Source organism: Marmota flaviventris, chromosome 14 (assembly GCF_047511675.1).
Source record: "Marmota flaviventris isolate mMarFla1 chromosome 14, mMarFla1.hap1, whole genome shotgun sequence".
NCBI lineage: Eukaryota > Metazoa > Chordata > Mammalia > Rodentia > Sciuridae > Marmota > Marmota flaviventris.
The window spans coordinates 36,863,171-36,885,789 of record NC_092511.1 but is presented as its reverse complement, the minus strand read 5'-3'; the positions used below and the strand labels follow the sequence as shown (position 1 = coordinate 36,885,789).

Genomic DNA, 22,619 nt, shown 5'->3' with positions numbered 1-22,619 from the left:
TTTCTCCTTGCAGATGTTTAGCTTAACATAGATACAGCTACACCGAGAAATATGTATAGATATGTTTATATCTATGAGTTAGTACATATGTAATTCCCTGCTCTGTCATCTGAGAGGGCCTGAAAGAAATGACACCCCAATAGCAGCAAGCATACCTCATATCCATAGATTGGTTTCTATTACCATTCTTCAGTAAAAGGAGGCAAGGATCCTTGGAATAATCCTTGGGTTATTTTAGGACTGTGGCAGGAAATATATAAGATAAGCCTGAGGCATGTTATAGTGCCAGAAAATGAGGAAGTCCTCAAAACTAAACAACCCCCCACCACCAAATGATGGCAGTATGTTAAAGAAATAAAGAAGTTAACTGAAAGAGCTCCCAATGAGCAGATCTGGAACAATAAAATAAGTAAAGTCATCTTGGATTATTACCCAAAGTATAAAATAAATATCCATGAGTTTATGCTGATATAAATAAATGAACAAATAAACAATGAGAAAGGAAATAAGTCTTACATGCAGAAGAGTTCTAAATAACTTATGTGGTTACTTGGCCGTCAAGGATCTGGAATATAACTCCCCCCTATTGGTAAGTATGGGGTTTTCACAGTGACTTTGAACTTCCGAGGAATACAGTATAGAAAAGTGGGGGGAATAAGTAACTTCACCACGGAGGGACCTAGTAACTCTCTCTGCTTGCAGGCTGCCATGTGCTGAGCAGATATCTTTCCCCATGCCCTTCTGCCAGATATTCTACCTCACCTCATTTTCCACTGTGAGATGGATCTGAACTTTTGGTGGTCAGGGGCATTAAAATTAAAAAAGGAAAACTGGCAGATACTATCTCAGGTACATAGATAGGTAACCAAGGTCAATATCAACAATAAGTCATGTTGACAGCATGCACTTTGACATGATGTAATAAAAAAATGTGGTCTTCCTCTCCCAAACTCATAATCACTATCTAGTCAGAGAAAAACATCAGATGAATCCCAATGGAAGATATTCAATAAAATACCTAACTAGTACTCCTCAAACTGCTAAGGTCATTAAAACAAGGAAAATTTGAGAAATTGTCCTAGCCAAAAGTAGTCTAAGAAGGTATGACTATAAATATGATGTAATGTGATACTTTAGATGGGAACCAGGAGGTTGGGTAGGAAGAACACCAGATAAAAACTTAGGAAATCTGGATTAAAGTATGGACTTAGTTAATAATAGTAATGTATCAATATTGTTCCATTAACTGTGGCAAATTCACCAGTAGAAGATATTAATGATAGAGGAAGCTGGGTGTGGGGTATATGAGAACTCTCTGTAATATCTTTGCAATTTTTTTCTCTAAAACTATACTAACATTAAAAGTTTGAATAAACACAATGGTATGTCTTAAAATCAAAAGTCTTGAATTTATCAAACTTTGATATGATCTGCGCCCTACAGATGTGGAAATCAAGCCCAGAACTGTAAGTACAGCTAGTGCCTTCTGAGGAAGTTTCTGACTACTGGCCAGCAGACAGTGCACTCAAGTGGTGTAGTGGTAAAGATCTATCAAGGGCTCTCCAGCGAGGGAGAGCTTCACCTTCAGCATTTGCCAATTTCCATGATGTAAATATTCCCACAGAGCTGACTTCAAGCTACCAGTGCCATGTGACTGAGCATGCTGGGAAGACGTTCACACATCCGCTTTCCACTGGGTGCTGTGGTTGACTCGCACCACCTTACAAGAGCAGATTGCAAAATATTTAGGAATTTTATGAGCTGGTTGGTAAACATGGGGATCTTAAATTTGGCCCCATGGGGAATATTTGCAGCACAGAAATCAGCAAATGCTACAAATCAGGTTTGCTGGGTTTTTTTCCCTTCCCAGAGTTAGTTTATCAGCACACATCATTAAAACATCAGAGTACTGAGTCTTGGCTGTGTCTTTGTCACTAAGGGACTGAGTGACCTTGGACGAGTCTCTGAGTTTCCATTTATTCATCTATAAAAAATGGAACTGGAGTAACTAACCTCCTCAATTTTCTCCCACCTTTGGAATTCTAATAAATAGGGGGCCTATTTTTCAGAGTTCCCACAAACAATACAACCCAAGGTCATGTGACCCTGCACTTAGTGTTTTGAGAGTCATCCGTAGCCCCTCAGGTTGGGGTCCCTGGCTGCCCCTCAAACTTATTCCTCACCATGCCTCTCTCTGTGCATTGAGTTCCAGGCACACAGAAACTCTTTAGACCCAAAGACCCATTTGGTGTTCTCTCCTGCCGCTCCCTGAAGCCTCTGCACATCCTGTTCCCATTCCTTGGCATACTCTTCATGTCCTTCTCTGGCCACCTCCCACCTACCCCACTGGGCCTCTTGGAGAGAGGTCACTTCCCCCAAAAAGCCTTCCCTGACTTTCTCCAGACCAGCTGAGGTATCTATCCAGGCTGTTTCCCTGGCAGCGCTCTTTATTTTCCTCCATCATAAATCTTATCAGTTTTTATTGTTATTGCTTGTTTTATTGTCTGCTGTCCCCACCCAAATTTAGTGCCAAGAGGGCAGAGACTGTCTCTTCTTAACATCGTACCTTGAAGGCCTGCAACTGGCACACCAAGGTGACTTAACAACCACACTTGACCACGTTGTCTGTCAAAACACTGCTGTTCAGACAGCAGACAGGCTTCCTCGCTTCCTTGGTGACTCCCCGACAGTCAAGGAATCCCCTTGAAGCCAATGCTTCTGCATGAGCAAATCTCCAACAAGGGATTTTTGCTCCCGAGGGTTTGTTGCTGTTGCCCCATGGCTATGCGATTCTCAACCCCACAGGATCAGGGCTTTCCAAGCAAATACCCCTGTCCCTGGACCAGAAGTCCTTGCTCACATGGTCTATAGCAGCCCCTAGAAGGGGGTCTGTCTACCACCGGGATAAGTACTTAATTTGGCAACATCAGAACCTTATAAAACTACTGATTCGATTGAGAGGGAGGACTATGGATAAGAGTGGGTAGACCCTCAGCTGGTGATGTCAGACACCAGAGAGCTAAACGCGGGACCACATGCCAATGAGGTCTTACATTCCAAGACATCACAGAATCATGAGCCATGATCTCTAAACCTCCCCGAGGGGCATCTGGACACTCTTGCTACTTAGAGTCTGTGACCCTCTGCAGCCTCGCTAACATAACTTTGAGTATTTTTGAACATTCATTTTCAGATTTGTTCAAGGTGTTCCCAGACCAAACAATCTTGGGGTCGCAGAACTAGATCATCCAATCTGGCCATCACATTGTGTAAGTGAAGAAACTGAGGCTCGGAGTGGAGAAGTAATTTGCCTAAGGCCGCCCAGCTATGATAGGGCTTCATTAGAGTCCTGGCCCTATGTCTAGCCTGGGGTTCTTTCCACAGTAGCAATCCAGCAATCAGACTTCGTGAGGAATAAAAAGACATGTGGAATGGGGCAGGGCACATGGAAAGGAGGCCCAGGGAAAGACTAGTCCAGCAAGAAGTCTGTTATAAAATCCCCTCATCTCCCTGGAGATGCATTTGAACAGATTGACCAAAGAATCACAGGCCACTGGGTAAAACCATATAATGTATCATGACCTGTGATCATTTAAGAAATAGTTACAATACAGTGTGAGAGATGCTAACATATGATGTAGCAGATGCAATGTTAAGAGGAGGAAGAAATGACTAACTTTGTTGGAAAGAGCCAGGAAAAATGAACCTGAATCTTAAAGGATGAGAAAACAATAAGGTATTGCAAGAAAAGATGATATACCTAAGCAAAGGCCCAATGGATGTGCTGTGACCGTTTCCGTTCAGGATCAACATAAAAGTGCACAGAGTGCATGGGTGTGCCAGAGGTTTGTCCATGACACACCTGTGAGGCTCCAGAAGTGACTCAAAGAGAAGGTCAATGGGAGAAGCACCTGGGAAGACAGGCAGGGGTCAGCTGCGGATAGAAAGAGACCTGGGTGCAAAAATTCCAGAGATGAAGCCAGAGAAAGCCAAAGCTTGTGGGTGATGTTGTGTAAGAGGCAGAAGAGTCTGGACATTATCTTGAGATAACACAGTCATTAAAGTCTTCTGAGCAATTAAATGCCCCAAATCCTTGCTCATGAGAATCAATCTGCCAGGAATGCTAGGAGAAGAGCCCCAGAGGCAAAGAAAGAGTTGGTGGCAAAAACTACAAGCATCAATCCTTCAGCCTGTGACTCCATGACCAAAGAGAGAAGCTCTTCCCTGCCTCCCTTCACCGCAGTACCTGACCCCAGTCCCACCTCCAGCCCAAGTCACCTCCAAACAAACACAGCCAACCTCCCGGAGACCAGCCTAGGCGTTCACACAAGACTCCGCTTACCACTGCAAAGCCCACGATTGTTTGCTAAAACAATCCCCATTTGAATAGCTCAATCATTAGCTAAAGCGCTGAAGAAACAAAATCTATGACTCAACCTTGGGGAATTCAGTCCCTACTGTTGAATACATTGAAGCAATACTTGTTCCAGGATTCCTACTTACTATAAAACACTGCATAATCATAAAGTAAAAGTAATATACAGGTATCAAGTTCTCCTTCACAGGACAGGTCCTGATGCCTCCAACCACTTTATTTGGAAGATTCTGTACAGATAAGATGTTTTCATCAGTTTGCCAACTGGCAGGATACAGCCATGATGAAGTTTCTGAGACACAAAGTGAATCTTATCAACCATACTTTCTGCCACTAACATGTAGTGGGTGCCACTTCTGTACTAGATATAGTTCTTAGAGTTTTACACGTTTTAACTCACTTGACGCACACAACATGTCCATGGGGGAGGTAGCAATCCCATTGTACAGATGGAGAAACTGAAGTTTAAAGAAGTTAAGTTCCTTGCCCAAGATCATATATTGAAGCCGCAGAGGCAGCATTGGAGCCCAGGACTTCCAGAGTCGTGTTCTTAATCACTATTCAGTTCTATGCTACGTACCAGGAGAGCCACAAAATTAGAAGATCACAGAGTTCCCTGGGCATTTTTCCTTTGAACACACATTACTAGCTGAAACATTCAAACACATTTAATCAGGAATTTCCCTCTGGTTTCAAACTTCCTGTTTGCCCTGAACATCCGATGTCAATGGGAGTCAGAATGCTACTTCTGATCTGGTCAGCAATAACGCGGCTTCCTCGGAGCAGTGTAAACTTGGCTTTCATCCCAACCAGCTCAGTCTCCACTCTCTCCTTCTCCCCTCCCCTGCATCATGTCACAGTGACTCTAGCCACACTGTGATCAGTAGGTGACCCTGACTGAAACCAGTTAGCAGTAAAGATGGTCTCATTCTCAAGTACATTTGGACTTACAAAAAAAGAAGATCCTGGGCTGATCTTTAGCTTTCCTTTATCAGGGGGACAAGTCCTTCATTTATATAGCATGGGAGAGGGACAAGATGACTCTCATGACTAATATGCACATTGCCAATGTCAGCTTATTTGTTGAGGCAAATCATATAGGACTGGATGGTGGGGGCTGTGTGGGAGTTCAAGAAGGTGGCTGGGTGCAAAGGGAGCCTGAGAAGGAGGTTGAGGCCCCAGTCAGACTGTAGCTTTCTAATGTAAGCAGATCTATCAGTGTGTTCCTGCAGTTAATCAGTACAGTTGGCCCTCCCAATCCACAGCTTCTGCATCTGTAGATTCAACCAACCTTAATGAGAAAATATTTTTTAAGAGTCATGTCTGAGCTGGATGTGGTGTACGCCTGAAATCCCAGCAACTCAGGAGGCTGAGGCAGGAGGATTGCAAAGTTGAGGCCAACCTGGGCAACTTAGCAAGACCCTGTCTCAAAATAAAGTGAAAAAGTCTGGGGAAATAGTTCAATGGTAGAGTATCTCTTAATTAATCCCTAGTACTGAAAAAAAATGTATCTGTATTGAACATGTAGAATTTTTAGTCATTATTTCCAAAATAATACAATATAACAAGTATTTACATAGCATTGACTTTGTTTTAAATAGGCTAAGTAAACTAGAGATGATTTAAGGTATCCAAGAGGATTTACATAAGTTATATAAAAATAGGCACCATTTTATGTAAGGGACTTTGAACATCTATGGATTTTAGTACTCAAGGAGGTCCTAAAACTGATCTCCTATGGATTCTGAGGGACCATCCTCCCTAGGGTTCCAAAGTACCAATAGGAATGGAATATCACCAAAGAAAGTTATATTTTTCTGAGATCACGGCCCTGTCCTAGGTGGACCCTTAACCTGCACAAAAGACACAGACGCACCTGCCTATCCTTGCTTCTCCAAGATGTGGGTCTTACACTACTGCTTTCTTTGTGGATAAGTCAACACCCGCTGATGCATTGGATGAACCTCAAAACAACCTCCACAGGCACTTTTATGATCATTAGTTATTTAACTCTTACGACTTATGCCAAGTCCACAGGTTTTACCATCTTACTTTACTTAATATTTATTATTAGTACCATTTACAGATGAGGAAACTGTGGCTCAGAATGAGGCCATTTGCCCAGGGCTACATAGTAAGTGACAATACTGGGGCTTGAACCCAGATCCTCTGTATGAGTTTGCTAAAGCTTCCATAAAAACCACAGGTTGGATGACTTAATCAACAGAATTTTATTTTCTATGATGGTGGAAGCTGGAAGTCCAAGCCCAAGGTGCTGGCAGGCTGGTTTGTTCTCTCTTTGGATTGCAAATGGCTATCTCCTTCTGGTGTCCTCACATGGGCTTCTCATTGTGCTTTTTTGTATCCCAGTCTCCCATTCTTATAAGGATATGGGTCATGTTGGACTAGGAAATACTCTAATGACCTAATTTTGCCTCAATCACCTCTTTAAGGAAGGACCTTATCTCTAAATATTATCATATTCCAAGGTACCAAGGTTTAGAGATTCAACCTATAAATTTGGGTGAGGGGGGCATCATTAAGCCCATAGCACCTTCTGACTTGAAAATCTGATGCTCTCCATCCACTGAACCAATATTTATGGAGCCTACAAGGTGCTATGAATGATACTAAGCACTCTGCTGATGTTGTCTCATGTAATTTTCAAAACACTCCAAGGAATTTTGCATTATAATTCCCAAGGCACAGAGAAGAAACTAGTCTACAGTTTGATTATTCTACCCAGCAAGACACAACAAAAATGAGGCAGACCCAGTATTCTCTGACCCAAATGCAGAACTGTCTTCAAAATACAACTTTGCTTCACACACAATCAGCAGCAATCAGGACAGGGTGACCTAGCTCTGGCAGTGAAAGTGGGACATAGGATCTGGAAAAGTCTTCTTGGAAAGATCATGAATCCTATGGATAATAACAGTAGTTACCTCATGCTGTGGCTATGGCTATGATTGCTGTCCTTGTTATTATTTTATTGACTTTAGATAAAGAGGATAGGTAGATGCCTACTACTATTTTTCTCTTCATCCCCAAACTACACACAAAAATGAGAGAGCAAGAGAAGAAACATCAGCCACACCATTTGGAAGCTGGAACACAAATGGGTGAGTGGTAACTAACTCATCCAAAGCTGAATCTCGAACCAGCAGTGAGTGGGGAAAGTCAAGAAAAAGTAAATTTATATTGCATAATTTCATCCCCTCCTCCAAAGCTCAGGATTAAGTGATAAGTTATCTATGGAGATGATGATGATGCATAGAGAAATAAAACCAAAGTTTTGACCAAAAAGAAGTTATAAACCCAGATTCTTTTATTTCCTCTTTCTACCCTGAGAGGTTGATTCTCTAGAGAAGAGAAGAAAGAAGATCTCCAGACCTAGGGGGAGGGGATTGGGCACCAGGGAGAACAGGAGAACTAGACAAACACATGTACTCTGGAAGTTGGTCCTCCAGCCCTCTCCCTTCCCTTGACTCCTGCAGTGCAGGCTGTCAGAACTTCCTGCTTCAGACAGGACTCTAGAAGGCAATCCTGGAGTGATCTAAGCCCTTTAGGAGGGAAGGTCTAACTCTTATCAATGGATAGAGTTTTCTAGGTGGCTAGCCAGATTAGTCTAGAATGAACCTCAAGATGGGTAGTTCAACATCCAAATGATAGTTACAGAAAGATAAAACAGAAATTGTTAAAGAAGAAAAATATTTTCCAAAACTGAAGGTCAATTTTCCAAATTAAAGAGATCTATCTAGGAGTCAACCTAATGGATAAAAACAGACCTATACTTTATCATTAAATAATTTTATAATAATGGAAACAGAAAACTGTAACACATTTCTGGAAAAAAATGAAATAGTTTCACACAAAGGATCAAGAATCAGAATGACTTTAGACTTTTTAATAGCAACAATGGAAGTAAGGAGACATTGGAACACCTTCAAATTTTGATCAAAACCAGTTTTCAATCTAGACCCCTTTGTCTGGGCAAACTTTCATCAAGTTGGAGAATAAAACAAAGATGATTTTAGACATGAAAAACTACTGCAAGTGCTATACTAAATCGAGGGAGTCTAGCAAGAAAGAGGAAGATGTGAGATATAGGAAACAGAAGCTTCAACACAGGATGGCAAGAAAAGGAAGAAGAGGACAACAGTGATGGGGAAATCCCAGCGGCAGCCCTGCAACTGGCACAGAGAACATCTCTTCATACTAGGGCAGTTTAGAAGCTTCTGGAAGAAATTTATCCAAGAATGGGAAATTGATAGAATACCAATTGTATCTAATCATCCTATGGGATAATGTGGAAAATTTGTAAGTTTGTGGGTAAATTAATAATGAGTAAACAGAAAAACAAAAAGATAATTATTAACCAAAAAATATAGCCAAGGGAAAGTATTTATGGCATACCACATGACTTAGTTCCATAGCATATTTCACAGTCATAATAGTGAGCACATTGTATATTCATTTAACCAAAAGTACAGTAAACTGTATAGAGAGGATGTGGGACTGGGAAGGGAGTGTTAAGTGACAGGGAACAGGGGGTGAGTAAGCAGGAAAGAGAACTAGACCTTCATCTTCCACAGAAGAAAGTAACTAGGTAGGACCTAAAACACAAAAAAAGTAATAATAATATAATGTTATGTGGAAATATAGAGATCCATACTGAAAGCTAAGAAAGTAAAAGTGTTGCTTCTTTGGAAGGGAAAATGGAGCAGAAGGGGGTGGGGAATAGAAAACTGTTCTTTATTTATCTAAACACCTTGCAGAACTGTTTGCTTCTTTATCTGTATTATATCTTTGATTAAAATAACATTTAAGTTTCAAACTATTTCACTGTGTAAACTCGGGTGAGTTACTACCCAATTTTGGTGTTCAAATTCCACATCTATAAAATGAAGGCGCTGGATTCTGTAGTCTCTGAGGCCTTTGATTAAACATTCACTCACAGTTCCTGCCACAGTAGCTGATATCCTCCCACTGAAGACTCTACTCTTAGACTCTTGGGAGTTTGATATTCAAATTTCATTTTAATAAAAGGTGAGGGAAAACTAATAGCTGAGAACAGTCCTTGGTGACTAAGCTCTATTGGTCACCAGGTCCTCGAAGACTGGAAAGGAAAAAATAGAGGATCACTCCACCATCCACTCCTCCCCTGATTTGCATTAGCTTTAAATAAATGGACAATGTACTGGAAGGAGATGAGGCTATATTAGACCTCAGTATTAGTATTGGGTCTTCCAGTTATTAACACAGGTTTAATTAAAGACATTTTCATAAGGACGTCTCCAATTGTGCCAATGACAGAAAGCGACTCCAGGGATCTAGGTACACACACTCCCTTTGACTACCAGGAAGGCCTGATTAAAGTCTGTCTGGGCTTGGAGAGCACAGCTAGTGTAACAGGCACCTAGGGAAAGATGACTCTGCAAATGAGGACAATGGCTCATTAAGAATCAGAAGGCTTTGGAAATTCAAGGAGCAGGGGAGCTTTGCAACTTAAAACTTCCCTCTATGGTGGACCAAGACCAAATTTTAGTGCTTGAATGCCAAATGTTAATCATTCATGATACTTTACATAAATAAAATGGCCTTCGTTCCCCATTGTTTTCACATTGTCTAGCAGTTGGACTCCTGGCAATCACTCTTAACTACCTGAAGAAGGAGACCAATGAGCCAGGTGTGATCTGAACTTCTCAAATGGAAACAAGTCACAAAGAGGTTCTATAACCCGATTGAGATTTCTTAAAGAATCCTGTGGAAACTATTAAACTGCTTACCTTGGGCAGCTATGAGATCTGTAATGACGAAACGGACTCCACACCCTTTCTTTACTATTTAAAATTTTATTTGTTTGGGCTGGGGTTGTAGCTCAGTGGTACAGCACTTGCCTAGTATGTGTGAGGCACTGGGTTCAATACTCAGCACCACATAAAAATAAAATAAACGTTTCTCAACAGCTAAAAAGTATGTCTTAATTTTTTTTTTATTCGTTGAATGTCTCCTACGACTTTTTTCATTTAAAAAAGTCCAACTTTACTGAAGGAAGGAAAAGGGGTAAGAAGGAATTCATTCTTCTAATGTGATTCCAGAATCCCCTTTTGGAGCCTACATTGCATAAAAGATCTCCAATGTTCTTTTGATAGATCTTAATAAAAATCAACTCAATGTAATCTTATTAGGTTAGCTAACATTTATTGAGGCTTTACTGAAGTAGGCATTCTTCAAAATCACTTAGAGCTATTAACTCACGAAATCCCTACAGCTTCAGGAGACAAGCACAACTGTCAATCCCACTTTCTAGATGAAGACACAGAGACAAAAAGCTTTAAGACACTTGGCTGAGTTGTAAATTCTGTGTTCTTTACCACTGCTGATATGCAGTGCTCCTGGATTTTAGATTGGAAAAGAATAAGAAGGTGCATTTCTGGGCTGGGGATGTGGCTCAAGCAGAAATGCGCTCGCCTGGCATGCGCAGGGCGCTGGGTTCGATCCTCAGCACCACATAAAATAAAGATGTTGTGTCCACCAAAAACTGAAAAATAAATATTAAAAAAATTCTCTCTCTCTCTCTCCCTCCTCTCTTTCTCTCTCTCTTAAAAAAAAAAAAGAAGGTGCATTTCTGTGTGCCAAGCTCCCCTCTCAGGGTGCACCTCTCCCCGCTCTGAGGCCCATCACAATCTCTCTCTTCTGTCTTTTATGCCACATTAGTGAGATGCAGTCTTTGTCAGTCGCTGCTGTTGAACATGTACAAGTACCGAGCATGACGTAGAGGAAGAGAAAGTTCCCTCTATCAAGTTTGGACAGAAGGTCCACCCTTTGATACTTCCACCTCTCCCAGTGTGTGTGAGTAAGTGTGGGTGGAGAAGGACTTTTCCAAGCCTCAGCCAGGAAGAGTGGGAACACGTTGATCTAATGCAGTCGCCTGCCATAGCACATAGATTTGACACTAACAAGTACCTTGTGCTGCCTGGGGCAGATGGACTGACCCTAAGGAGGACCAGAGAAAATGGGGCTGTGCCTATGAGCTTGCATTGTCTTTCACGTATGAAACATCAGCCAGAGATCACTGGCCAACTCGCCACTAAATTGGCACGTGTATAAATTCCAGCAGAAAAGCTGGAAAATTCAGTCTCAACTTTGGCAATGAAGTTCATTCTCCAAAGCTTGGTCTTGCTGATCTCCTAAATAAACTGTCTTTATCTTGCAAGATACAGTCTCTGCCTGTTTTCAGAACAGCCAAAAACAAATAGGTAAGGACATACACAGCCTCTCAGTCGACCTCATACTGACTCCCTCTACAGCTCTTATGTGGGAAACTTGGAACAAAAGTAACATGGGCATACAGTCCCCTGTTTGTCACATCAGAGATAAAGGAGGAACTGGGTATTGTTTATACTCAAGGGGGAAAATGCGTACTGCTCTGTTAGGAATGCTTTAAACAGAGACTTTCAAGAAATACACACCTATGAAGTAGCAACCTCATAGACTGGAAGGTTCTGGAGTAGTACAGACCGGAAAACAGACATGTATTGAACACCAACAACAAACAGGGTGCCGTCCTAGACCACTCAGGTAAGCACCCTCTGGGGAAGTTCTCACTCACAGAATAGGTATCATAAGTTTAAGGACAAGGTTAGCAAAGGGAACCTGCTCAATGCATAGTTCAGAGTGATGCTATGTTGCTTAGGGGAGACCTGATCCCATGATGGAGAAAGCCACACAGAGGAGGGGGCACATGACACAGTAATATAGGTAGGATGGAATTTCTCTAGAGCTCTGCCCCCCCAAAACATCTGGAAAACATTTTAAAAGCACATAGATTCCTGAACCCATAGCAGACCTATTAAATCAAAAGCTCTATGTGTGTTACGCTGGGATCTATCTGCATTCTGTTGTCATTGCGGCAAAAAATACACAGAAGTAGATGAAAGAATGACCTCCAAATACCTATCATTCAGCTTCAGCAATAATCAACCCATGACCATTCTTTTTTTTAAATCTATACCCTTATCTATTTCCCCTCCTCTAGTATTATGGAATTGTTTTTTTTTTTTTTTTTTTTTTAACCTGGGACTCTGAGACAGACCCTGGATGTGAATTGGGAAACAATCATTAAGACAAGGGAATCCCAGGGCCAGAGGGAACAAAGGCACAGAGAAATGAAAGAGAACAGTATTTGCAGTAGAATAGCAAGTAATCTGGAGAACTAAGAGGGTAGGATACATGTTTAGGGTGCTGATAGAAGTCAAAAGATCAACAGGGGCCACTAGGGCCCTGTTAGCACATAATAAGGTGTCTTTGTGAGAAACACAATGCTAAAACTTAACTGTCATTGTGATGGCACTGGGAGGTCGGACCTTTAAGAGGCATTTAAGGTTTAACCCCAGAGTGAGCTTACCCTGTCTTGCACAAGCCCCTCATCTCCGCCCTCCCTTCCTCTTTCCACCATTGTTTTTGGTCTTGGATCACATGATATCTTCCACCACATTATGACACAGCAAGAAAGTCTCATCAGATGCCGACACCTTGTTCTTGAATTTCCTAGCCTCTAGAACTGTGGGCCAAGAAAGCTCTGTCTTTTATAAATTACCCACTCAGTTATTCTGTTGTAACTGCACAAAATGACCTAAGATACACAAAAAGACACCTCTGGGAAGAAAAACAAAAACACCTCTTTCTTGAGGTTGAAGCTACTCACGCAAGTAGAGTGGGGCTAGATGTTGTTCCCATTCACTGCCATACCCTTCACTTCCGTCCATGCCCAAGCCACAGAGCTGCACAGTGCCAGGGTGGCAAGGAGTCTGAGTCCACGCAGGGGGTTGGGCTTTCTCTTATAAGGGTCAAAGAAGGGACCATATGGCAACCAGCTATAAAATAACACTGAGCATCAACAGAGGGGTTGGAGGACAGACTGGGAGGGTGGAAAACCAAGAGTCAGGGAGTGAGTTGTCAATAAACTATTAAAAATCATCCAGGGAAAGAGGGAAGAGGGCCTTAAAGGTCAAGCTTCAAGAGGTAGAGATGAGTATTTGGGGTAGAATAGCAAGTAATTCGGAGAACCAAGAGGGTAGGATACATGTGAGGAACTGCTTTTGTTTGGGTTCTGGGGAGAACTGGGAGCTAGCTATAGAGATCAGAGAATCGCGGGGCATATAGAAGCCATTCCAAGCCATGGGAAGGTTGGAATTGCCCAGGGAGAATATTTGGGGTAAGAATAAAGAGGGGTGAAGGCCTTTCAGAAAAGTTGCATTTAAAGAATGAGACAGGAAGAAAAGGAGCCAGCCCAGGTTCTGCCGTGATCAGGGAGAGGAGAACAACAGAGAGATGAAGCGAGAATAGTTCATAGAAGCTAATAGAGCAAAAGTGGTCACAGGTGTGGTGAGAGGGAGGCAGAAATATAAGGGAAGGTCAAGTTCTGGAGCACCTAGAATACAAAGCTGAACAGCTTGGAGTTGGACTTAAAAAGGCATCCTAACAAGTGTCACATGCACAGCAGGAAATGGTCAGTCACAGTTAATACTCCTGCCACTTACCAAGAATGACCTTGGACCAATTATTCCAGAGTCTCTATCCTTGCTAGTAAACTGTGGATGACTTGCACCTGCTCTAACAGGGATGGTGTCGGGGAGACATCCCAAGGAATGGCAATTTTTCTTGTCACCAGGCACTGACAAGTAGCATGGATGATCTTTCCACATCTCTAACTAGCTTACAAATTGCTTTCGCGGCAAAGATTAGAGTTTAAGACTAATTGAAGTCAACGGTCATATTTGATATAAATCGCGTGCAAGGCAAGAAAATTAAGAATAAGAACCAGCAAGATAAGGGTTTAAAAAGAAGAAGTGGCTCTTTGCAACTTAGTGAAGGATACATGTGGAGGTCTACTGCTAATGGCAGGTGCAGCAATGAGAGCATCAAATTGCAATTCATTCACCAACAACAGCATGAGGGATAGAGAGAGTCACTCTGGATGATGCGGCCAGGCCAACAGCATTGCAAGTGGCCTTTGGGCTGGTGAATTCAAAACAAGGTGCTGTTGGAAGTGAGGTGAGAAGGGTATACTGGGCTGTTCCAGATACTACCTGAGATGACTCCCAATGAGCCACACCCCAGTATGGTCCTGCAACCCCTTCCCTGGAGTTGATGCAACCTATGATTTACTCTAACGAATGGAGTAGGCAAAAGTGATGTGATGTCACTATTGTGATTATGTTACATTATATGGCAAAGGTACAGAGATTTTTGTAGATATAATTAAGGTTCCTTTGGTGGGCCTGATTAGAGTCCTTTAAAAGAAGGCCCGGGTTGGGGGTGTAGCTCAGTGGTAGAACATTTGTCTGGCATGCATAAGGCCCTGGGTTCCACCCCTCACATAGCAAAACAAGTAAATAAATCAATAAGGATCCAGGACTTCTCTGAAGTTAGTGACTTGAAGCAGGAAAGACTCTCTTGCTGGCCTTGCAGAAGCAAGCCACATGAGTTCTAAGGCTGCAAGGAAAAGAATTCTGCCATCAGCATATGGGCTTGGAATAGCAGCTCAAACTTCAGAGGAGAATGCAGCCTAGCTAACACCTCAATCACAGCCCTGTGAGACCCCGAATACAGGATGCTGGTGTGTTGGGCTCCTGCAAAACAAGGAGATAATAAATGGGTGCTGTCCGAAGCCTCTGTTTGTGGTTATGGGTTATATAGACAATAGGAAATAAATACATGGGCTCCATTGTGGAGGGCCATGATAGCACGATAAAAAGTATGGGCTTTGTTATGTGGGCTGGAGAGAACTATTCACTATTTTTTCCTTGCATTAGGAAGTTGAGAGATGACAGAAGGAAGGGAAGCCTGGGGTGGGGTTGACCAGAACCCCTCAAAGAACATTTACTCAGGCCATTGCTCTCAGGGGCAGGTTAGAAAACTTTTTAAGTTCAGTAACTAAGTTCTAAGTTAAACCAAGACAGCTGCTCTTCCACCCAATTAAAAAAACAAAAAAATGAGGAGGCAAAGACCAAGTAAAGATATTGATAGTCACTGGAAAAAAAAAAAAAACTTAGGGAACTTCAATGTCCTTGTTGCTAATTATAAATATTTACTCCTCCCAGAATTCTTGACCTCACAGAAAAGCCTGCTTAAACAGTCATGCTCCGTTACCGGAAAGTGTGTGTGTGTGTGTGTGTGTGTGTGTGTGTGTTTCTTGGAAGGAATTGGGCAGTAATAAAGGACTGGACAATCTGTAAAATGTCACTTCCTGTTGGGTAATGTCTAGTTCCCACTCCCCTCCCCCATCCTAGATCATAACCCCCCCTCCCCAGTCCCCTCGGAGCAACCCCCCCTTCCCTGATTCTATCAGCTGGAGACAACTGAGCCAAACAAACTCAGGAAGTGGCAAAAGATCGGGAAGGGGAGGAAGTTCATGGCACAGAAGGAAAAAGCCAAGAGAATGCCCTGATGCTCAAGGAAGCGGGTGGGGGAGAGAGAGAAATGAAAGTCGCCCCAAGGTCACTCGGCGCCAAGCCCTTAAATGTCATCTCTGAGCTTTAAATCAAAACTGGCACAAACAGTGGGTCAAATCTCCAGGGACCATTCAAATATTAACATTCACAGTGATAAACAGTCCCCCCAAAAGTCTTCTGTAAGCAAATTAGAACAAACAACTCATCTAAAATCAGTTGCTGGGAGACCAGTTGGGAAAAGAGCCAAGTTCAAGGGTCTGGAGAAGTCTTTACTCTTTGGCTTTCAGGAAAGAGGAGAGAAGGAGCTACCTGTAGATCACGCCATGCTGGTGCAGGAACATGAGGGCCGACGTGACCTCGGCAGCATAGAATCGTGAACGAGGCTCGTCAAATTTTCGGGAGCGCTGAATCTGGAACATGAGGTCTCCACCATTCACATATTCCATGACGAAAAAGAGGCGGTCCTGCAGGGAGAGAAGAAAATGCCATTTAGGTCATTTTGTGGCAGCCTGTCTACTCAGGCCACTATGCTGTGAGCCAGGGGTGACAACCAGGGCTCAAGGGGCAGAAAGGCTCAAAGGTGGGTAAATGCTGGTAGCACGTGAGCCAGCAAGAGGACAAAGGAATGAAACACACAAGTTAGAGTACAGAGTGTTATTTAAAAACTTATTTCTTGCTGGGTGGGGAGGCACATGCCTATAATCCCTGCTACTTGAGAGGCTGAGGCAGGAGGATTGCAAGTTTGAGGCTAACCTCGGATCTTAGCAAGACCCTCAGCCACTTAGCAAGACTCTGTCTCAAATAATAAAAAGGGCTGAGGATGTGGCTCCGTGGCAGGTGCCCCTGGATTCAATCCCTGATACCAAAACAAACAAACAAACAAACAAAACCCAACCACCACAACAATAAAACCTTTGTTCTCTGTCTAATTTAAATTGACAGAAAGGAGAACCAGGCCTTTGATTCTGGTCATAACTTGAAGTGTGGCTCTGGACAAGCCTTTCCCCTTTTGGAGGCACTGGGTTCCTTTCGGGTAGACTGAATAATGATCTTCCAAAAGATGCCCAGGCCTTAATCCCTGGAACGTGTGGCTCTTTATAGGGGAAAAAGTATTCTGCAGATGTGATGAAGTCAGGGATTCTGAGAAGGAGAGACTCGGCTGGATCACTGGGGTGGGCCCTGGGCAACCACTAGTGTCCTTCCAAGAGGGAGGTAGAGGGAGATTTGGGGAGCATGGGGAGGCAGTGGGATGATGGAGGCAGAGACTCGAGCGTCTGCAACCACAAGTCAAAGAACGCAGGCAGTCACCAGAGGCTGGAGTCTCTGGAGGGAGAACGGCCTAGCACGCTGACCTCTTGACTGTGGCTCAGGAATGCTCTCTCAAACTTCTGGTCTCTAGAAATGTGAGAGAATGAATTCTATTGGGTTAAGCCACTAAGTTTGTGGAAATTTGTTAAGGAAGTCCTAGGAAATTTGGAAGACTGTAATGTGAAATACCTTGAAATCAATTTTACAACAATAAATAATAATGGCTGTGAGACCTCCCGTCCCCTGGGAGGGCCACTTTGTGCTTTGAAAGATATTCCCTCTAGGATTCCTATGAATCCTCCCTCAGGCTTCAGGATGATCCAGGACACTGCCAGACTTCACTGAGGGTGGCACTTCCTTATCTGCAATCTATGGTAACATGGGGAGAGGATATACTAAAATTCACTTTTACACAGTTTCTTTTTTCATTTCTTTCTCTCTCTCTCTCTCTCTCTCTCTCTCTGTCTTCCCCCTTTCTTCTTCTTCTGCTTCTCCCCCTCCTCCTTCTTCTTCCTCCTCTCCTCGTCCTCCTCCTCATACTCCTTCTCCTCCTCTTTCTCCATCTTCTTCTTCTCCTTCTCTTTCTTATCTATTTATTATTATTTTTGTAACACTGGGAATTGAACCCAGTAGCATTCTACTACTGAATACATCCCCAGCTCATTTTGTTTTTATTTAGAGACAGGTCTCACTAAGTTGCTGAGGCTGGGCCTCAAACTTGAGATCCTCCCGCCTCGGCCTCTTGAGTAGCTATGATTATGGAGTATACCACTGTGCCTCGCTTGCACAGTTTTTTGATGACTATTTTCTAAGGAATGCTGTGCTAGACAGGCAATGAAGTATATCACTGCCCTGGGGAGAGTGGGGGTTATAATTCAGGGGTGCAGATGGGAGATGGAAAGAATGATTTTTAAACCACAGGAGCAAAGTTACACTGGGTACAGAAAGAATTTAGAGAAAGGACCACTCGCTGACATGGAAGCAGGAGGGATGGACTTTTTTCTTGAGAGAAAGAGAAGGTAGGGAAGGCAGGAACAAATGCCAGGACTTGGAAAACAGAGTGAGCATGTCCAGGGGCCAGCAAACAGACCAGATCAGCTGGGAGGAAGGTTAACAACGGTGTGAGAGGTCACAGGGCCAGAGTGCATCCTTAATACACAGGCTAACAGAAGCTTCCCGGAGCACATTGTTTTTCATTAAGACTGAGTAAAAATTACCAAGGGTACTTCTTTATTCATAAAGTATATCTATTTCATTACAGGCAGTAATCCCAGAGTCAATAAATGTTACTGATCCTTCTCCTGACCATATCTCTGGAATTACTCAGACTTTATTGGTATTCACGAAGGGTCAAGGACTTGAGTTGCTATATTTCCCCTTCAAGGCCTGCCTCATTTTCTCCCCAGGGTGAAGTACATAGCTGCCTTGCTGACTGTTCATGCAGTCATCCCTTCTGCATCCAAACCTTTTTTAAAAAAAACCAATGCTCAGTAAACTATGGAACCAGTCTAGGTGTCCATTAATGGAAGAATGGATCAAGAAAATGTGGTATATATATATACACAACGGAGTTTGATTCAGTCATAAAGAAAAATGAAATTATGTCACTTGCAGAAAAGTGGATGGAACTTGAGACATGATGTTAAGCAAACCTTTCAGAAGGTCAAGGGTCATATTTTTCCCTCTCATATATTGGAAGCTACAGAGGAAAGGGGGAAAAAAGGTGAGGGGAGACAAGGATCTCATGAAAATCAAAGGGAGATCAGGAAAGGGACCAGGGGTTGTGAAGCAAAAACAGAGAGAGGAAGTGCTGGGGAGTATGATATTGGCCAAATAATATTGTTATATTATGTGCATGTCCCATATGTAACAAGTCCCATCATTACGTACAACGATAATGCACCAATTAAATAGAAAAACATGGATAGAGGAAATGAAATGCTAGGGCCCACTCCATCCCAACAAAATCAATATCTCTAAGGGGGGACCCAGGCTCCCCAGGTGATTTCAATGTGTGTCCAGGGTTGAAAATCATGGGCTCTATCTGGCTTTGGTCAAGGTATTTTATATCTGTGTGGTTGATTGTGGATTATACGACAGTCCTTTTTGTCTTTTTAAGGATTCTCCCAAGAACAGGAGTTCTCCAACTTTGCATCAGAATCACAAGAACACGCATTCCCCCAGATTTCTGAAGATATGGAGTGGAGCCTGTACATCTGCATCTCTAACAAGTACCTGGGTGATGTTGATGCTGCTGGTCCAGGGACCACACTTTGAGAAGCTTTGCTCTAGAGCCCAGGGAGCAAGCCTTGCACATGACAAGTAGAGCAGCAGCGTCCACTTCACACTGCCCACGAGCTGAACCACACCATGAGAAACAGGCTACTGCAACGCCCTCCAGAGCCACCCACCCCGAACTCGGGCTGCAGGAACAATGGAGTGTTTCCTTGACTGTATTTGAAAGAATGCAAATCTCTAAAGGGGGAAATCCTCCCTTTCCCGCCCTCTTCCCCAGCTCATTTTTATTCTACAACATTGGATACATGGCATTGAAGCTTTGGGGCTGTGGAGTGAGAAAAAAACTCCCACCTCGACTTCATCCCTCCCTGCTTGTGTAACCTCAAGCAAATGACTTCATCTCTCTGGGCTCAGTTTCCTGACCTGTAAAACTGAGGATAATAGGACCTGCCTTATGGGCTTCTTGTGAGGATTAAATTCCATGTTAAAATGCCTGGTTCATAGTTGATGCTCCATAAAGATTATCCATGTCTATTGTTACAGAGAGTACAGTAGCCGTTAGCATTATTAGCATTATTATCAAGTCTTTTTTTTTTTTTTTTTTTGCTAACCTCCCCATGACTTTCTTCCCTGATTACCTCCTCTTCCAACCAACACTGCTTTGTGGCGTTCAGGCTGTTTTTTCTTCCTTTGTGACTGACAAGGGTTCTTCTCCCTCTCTTGTATGCTTCTCCTCCTCCCAGCCATGAAGTGCGGGAACCCCACAAGACCAGGACCCAGCCCTCTTGTTTCCCTGCTCTGCTGCTGGGTGACCTTGTCCACACCCACAGTTCCTAGGGCCTCTACACGGATGACTCCCAAACTTAAACCTCTCCTCCGGGCTTCAGTTTCACTTATCCAAGAGTTTTTCTGCCCTCCCCCAGATGCCTCACAGCCACTCAGACCAACATGTCGAAACAGACTCCATGATTTTCCCTAACAGACTGGCCGTTGGCCAGGGCTGCCTGGCTCAGGGCAGGCCTACACCCTTCAGCCAATTTTCTAAGTCAGAAACCTGGAAGACAAGCTTGATCCTCCCTCTCCCTCATCCCTCACATCCATCACCGAGCCTTGCTGCTCCTACCTCTTGTGTCTTGGCACCTCTCACGTTGGTCTGTGCCTCTCCATTTCCATGACCATCATCCCGCCCAAGCGACTGGCATCTCTGTCTTATCTAGATTCTTGCATTGACTCTTAGTGATGTCCCCCACATTTATTCCAGCACCCCATCCACACACTAGTCATTCTATAGGCAGAGGGACCCTGCTGGACAGGAAATCCAGTTGTAACTCAACCCGTTTTCTCTCTCACTTTACTGTTTAATTCTTTTTTTTTTTTAATAAATATTTTTTAGTTGTCAATGGACCTTTATTTTATTTATTTATATGCAGTGCTAAGAATTGAACCCAGTGCCTCACACATGCTAGGCAAGCACTCTACCACTGAGCCACCACCCCAGCCCCTCTGTTTAGTTCTTTAAAAGCCTTCTTGTTACTCTTAGAATAAATAGCTTCAAGGGCTCTACAATCTTCCGAGTCTTTGCCTTCCAGCTAGCCCTTGTTGCCTCTGCCCCAGGACCTTGACTAATCTCCTCTCATGATGAATCCTTCCTCGTCCTATAGACTTACAATAGTGCAGTCAACTATTCTTTGGGGAAGCTTTCCAATGACAAGGTCAAGTCCTCCCATGATGTGCTACACTTATTATTATGAGATTCAGCCCAGACGAGGTTTTATTGTGTAATTGATTCATGATTTTCTCCCTCAGGAATGTGAATGCTCCAGAGAACAAAGACTGCTGGTAATTCTGGCCTGTCTTTTTAAGGGATTTAGAGACCCCTGAAAAGACCCAGGTGTGGTGGTGCACACCTGTAACCCCAGCAACACAGGAGGCTGAGGCAAGAGGATCGCAAGTTCGACTGATCCTCCCTCTCCCTCATCCCTCAAATTCATCGCCAAGCCTTTCTGCTCCTACCTCTTGTGTCTCTGCACCTCTCATGTTGCTCTACACCTCTCCATTACCGCCATTACCATGACCACCATCCCGCCCAAGCCTGCTCATTCCCCTGAACATCATAGAGGAGCAATCTTGGTTGTCTGGGTTCCTTATTGTATCTCCAGCAGCCAGAACTGAGCCTGGCCCATGGTGGGGTCTGGTATACCTGTGTTCCTGTTCTGTGCCTGCATTTTTTTTTTTTTTTTTTTTTACAATCTGGGGGATTAAACCCAGGGCTGCTCTCCCACTGAGCTCCATCACCAACCCTTTTCATTTTTCATTTTCAGTCAGGGTCTAGCTAAGTTGCCCAGGTGAGCCTCCCACTTGTGACCCTCCTGCCTCAGCCTCCCAGGTCTCTGAGATTACAGCCTCATGCCTGCATTCTTGAACATGGCCAAAGTTCCCGCTGCTAGAAATTCAAAAGTAAACCAGAGCTGGTTTCTCTGGTTACTTCTTTTGTTAATTAACCTCATCTTGAGCTATTCTAACTTTAGTTTAAACCTGATTTCTTCTCAACAGCTCAATGAGCATGCCCCCAGAGCACAAGCAACCCTTTTTATGTATTAGGGGTGTTTCAAAGCCAGGAAGCCTTCCCCTTCTTGCTCTGCAGTGAGTTTGGATTGTCGCTGACCTCTAACTCCAACTTATTTGAGAAGCAGGTTTTGACGCAGAGGGAGAAGCTCCAGTCATTCTGGGAACTGCTTAATTATATAAACTGAAATCAAAAGAAAGCTGGCAAACCCAGCGGCCACTCATTAATCCCCTCTTGGCATCGGTAGAAAACAAAACTAAAAACCAACTTCCTGGTAAAGTAAGCAAATATGTTTTCTGAGGTAATCAAAGATTTTAAAGGCTTTATTCCACCTCCTCCTCCCTTAATCTCCCCTAAATGTCTAAAAAGTTATGGTCTTGTGATAGCAAGGAAAATAATAAAATTAAAAAAGCGATTATGTGTCATGGCCATGTAGGGTAAGAATAGTGGACACTGGCCACTAAGCTGGAAGGGCCACAGCGTATGTTTGAGATTCCCATTGGGCTCCATTTTCCCAGAGCATTAGCCTCTCCTGTCTTTGAAGGGAATACCAGGCCCGCCCTGTTCATCCCTGAAGGTGTGATAGAGAGCCAGAGACTTCCTCCCAGTGGCACTGCGTGTCCTGCCAATTGGGTTTGTTTGGACACACGTTCTCCACCAGTTGTTGGCTGTT

The 22,619-nt window shown here is 43.3% G+C and overlaps 1 protein-coding gene across 1 annotated transcript in view; it reads right to left on the bottom strand.

Annotated features, from left to right (window-relative positions):
* Prkce (protein kinase C epsilon) overlaps positions 1–22,619 on the bottom strand; it is a 487,170-nt gene that overhangs the window by 73,827 nt on the left and 390,724 nt on the right. Inside the window, exon 11 of the mRNA XM_027934598.2 lies at positions 16,144–16,298. Within this exon, the coding sequence (XP_027790399.1) occupies positions 16,144–16,298 (155 nt within the window). The remainder of the gene's footprint in view (positions 1–16,143; positions 16,299–22,619) is intronic.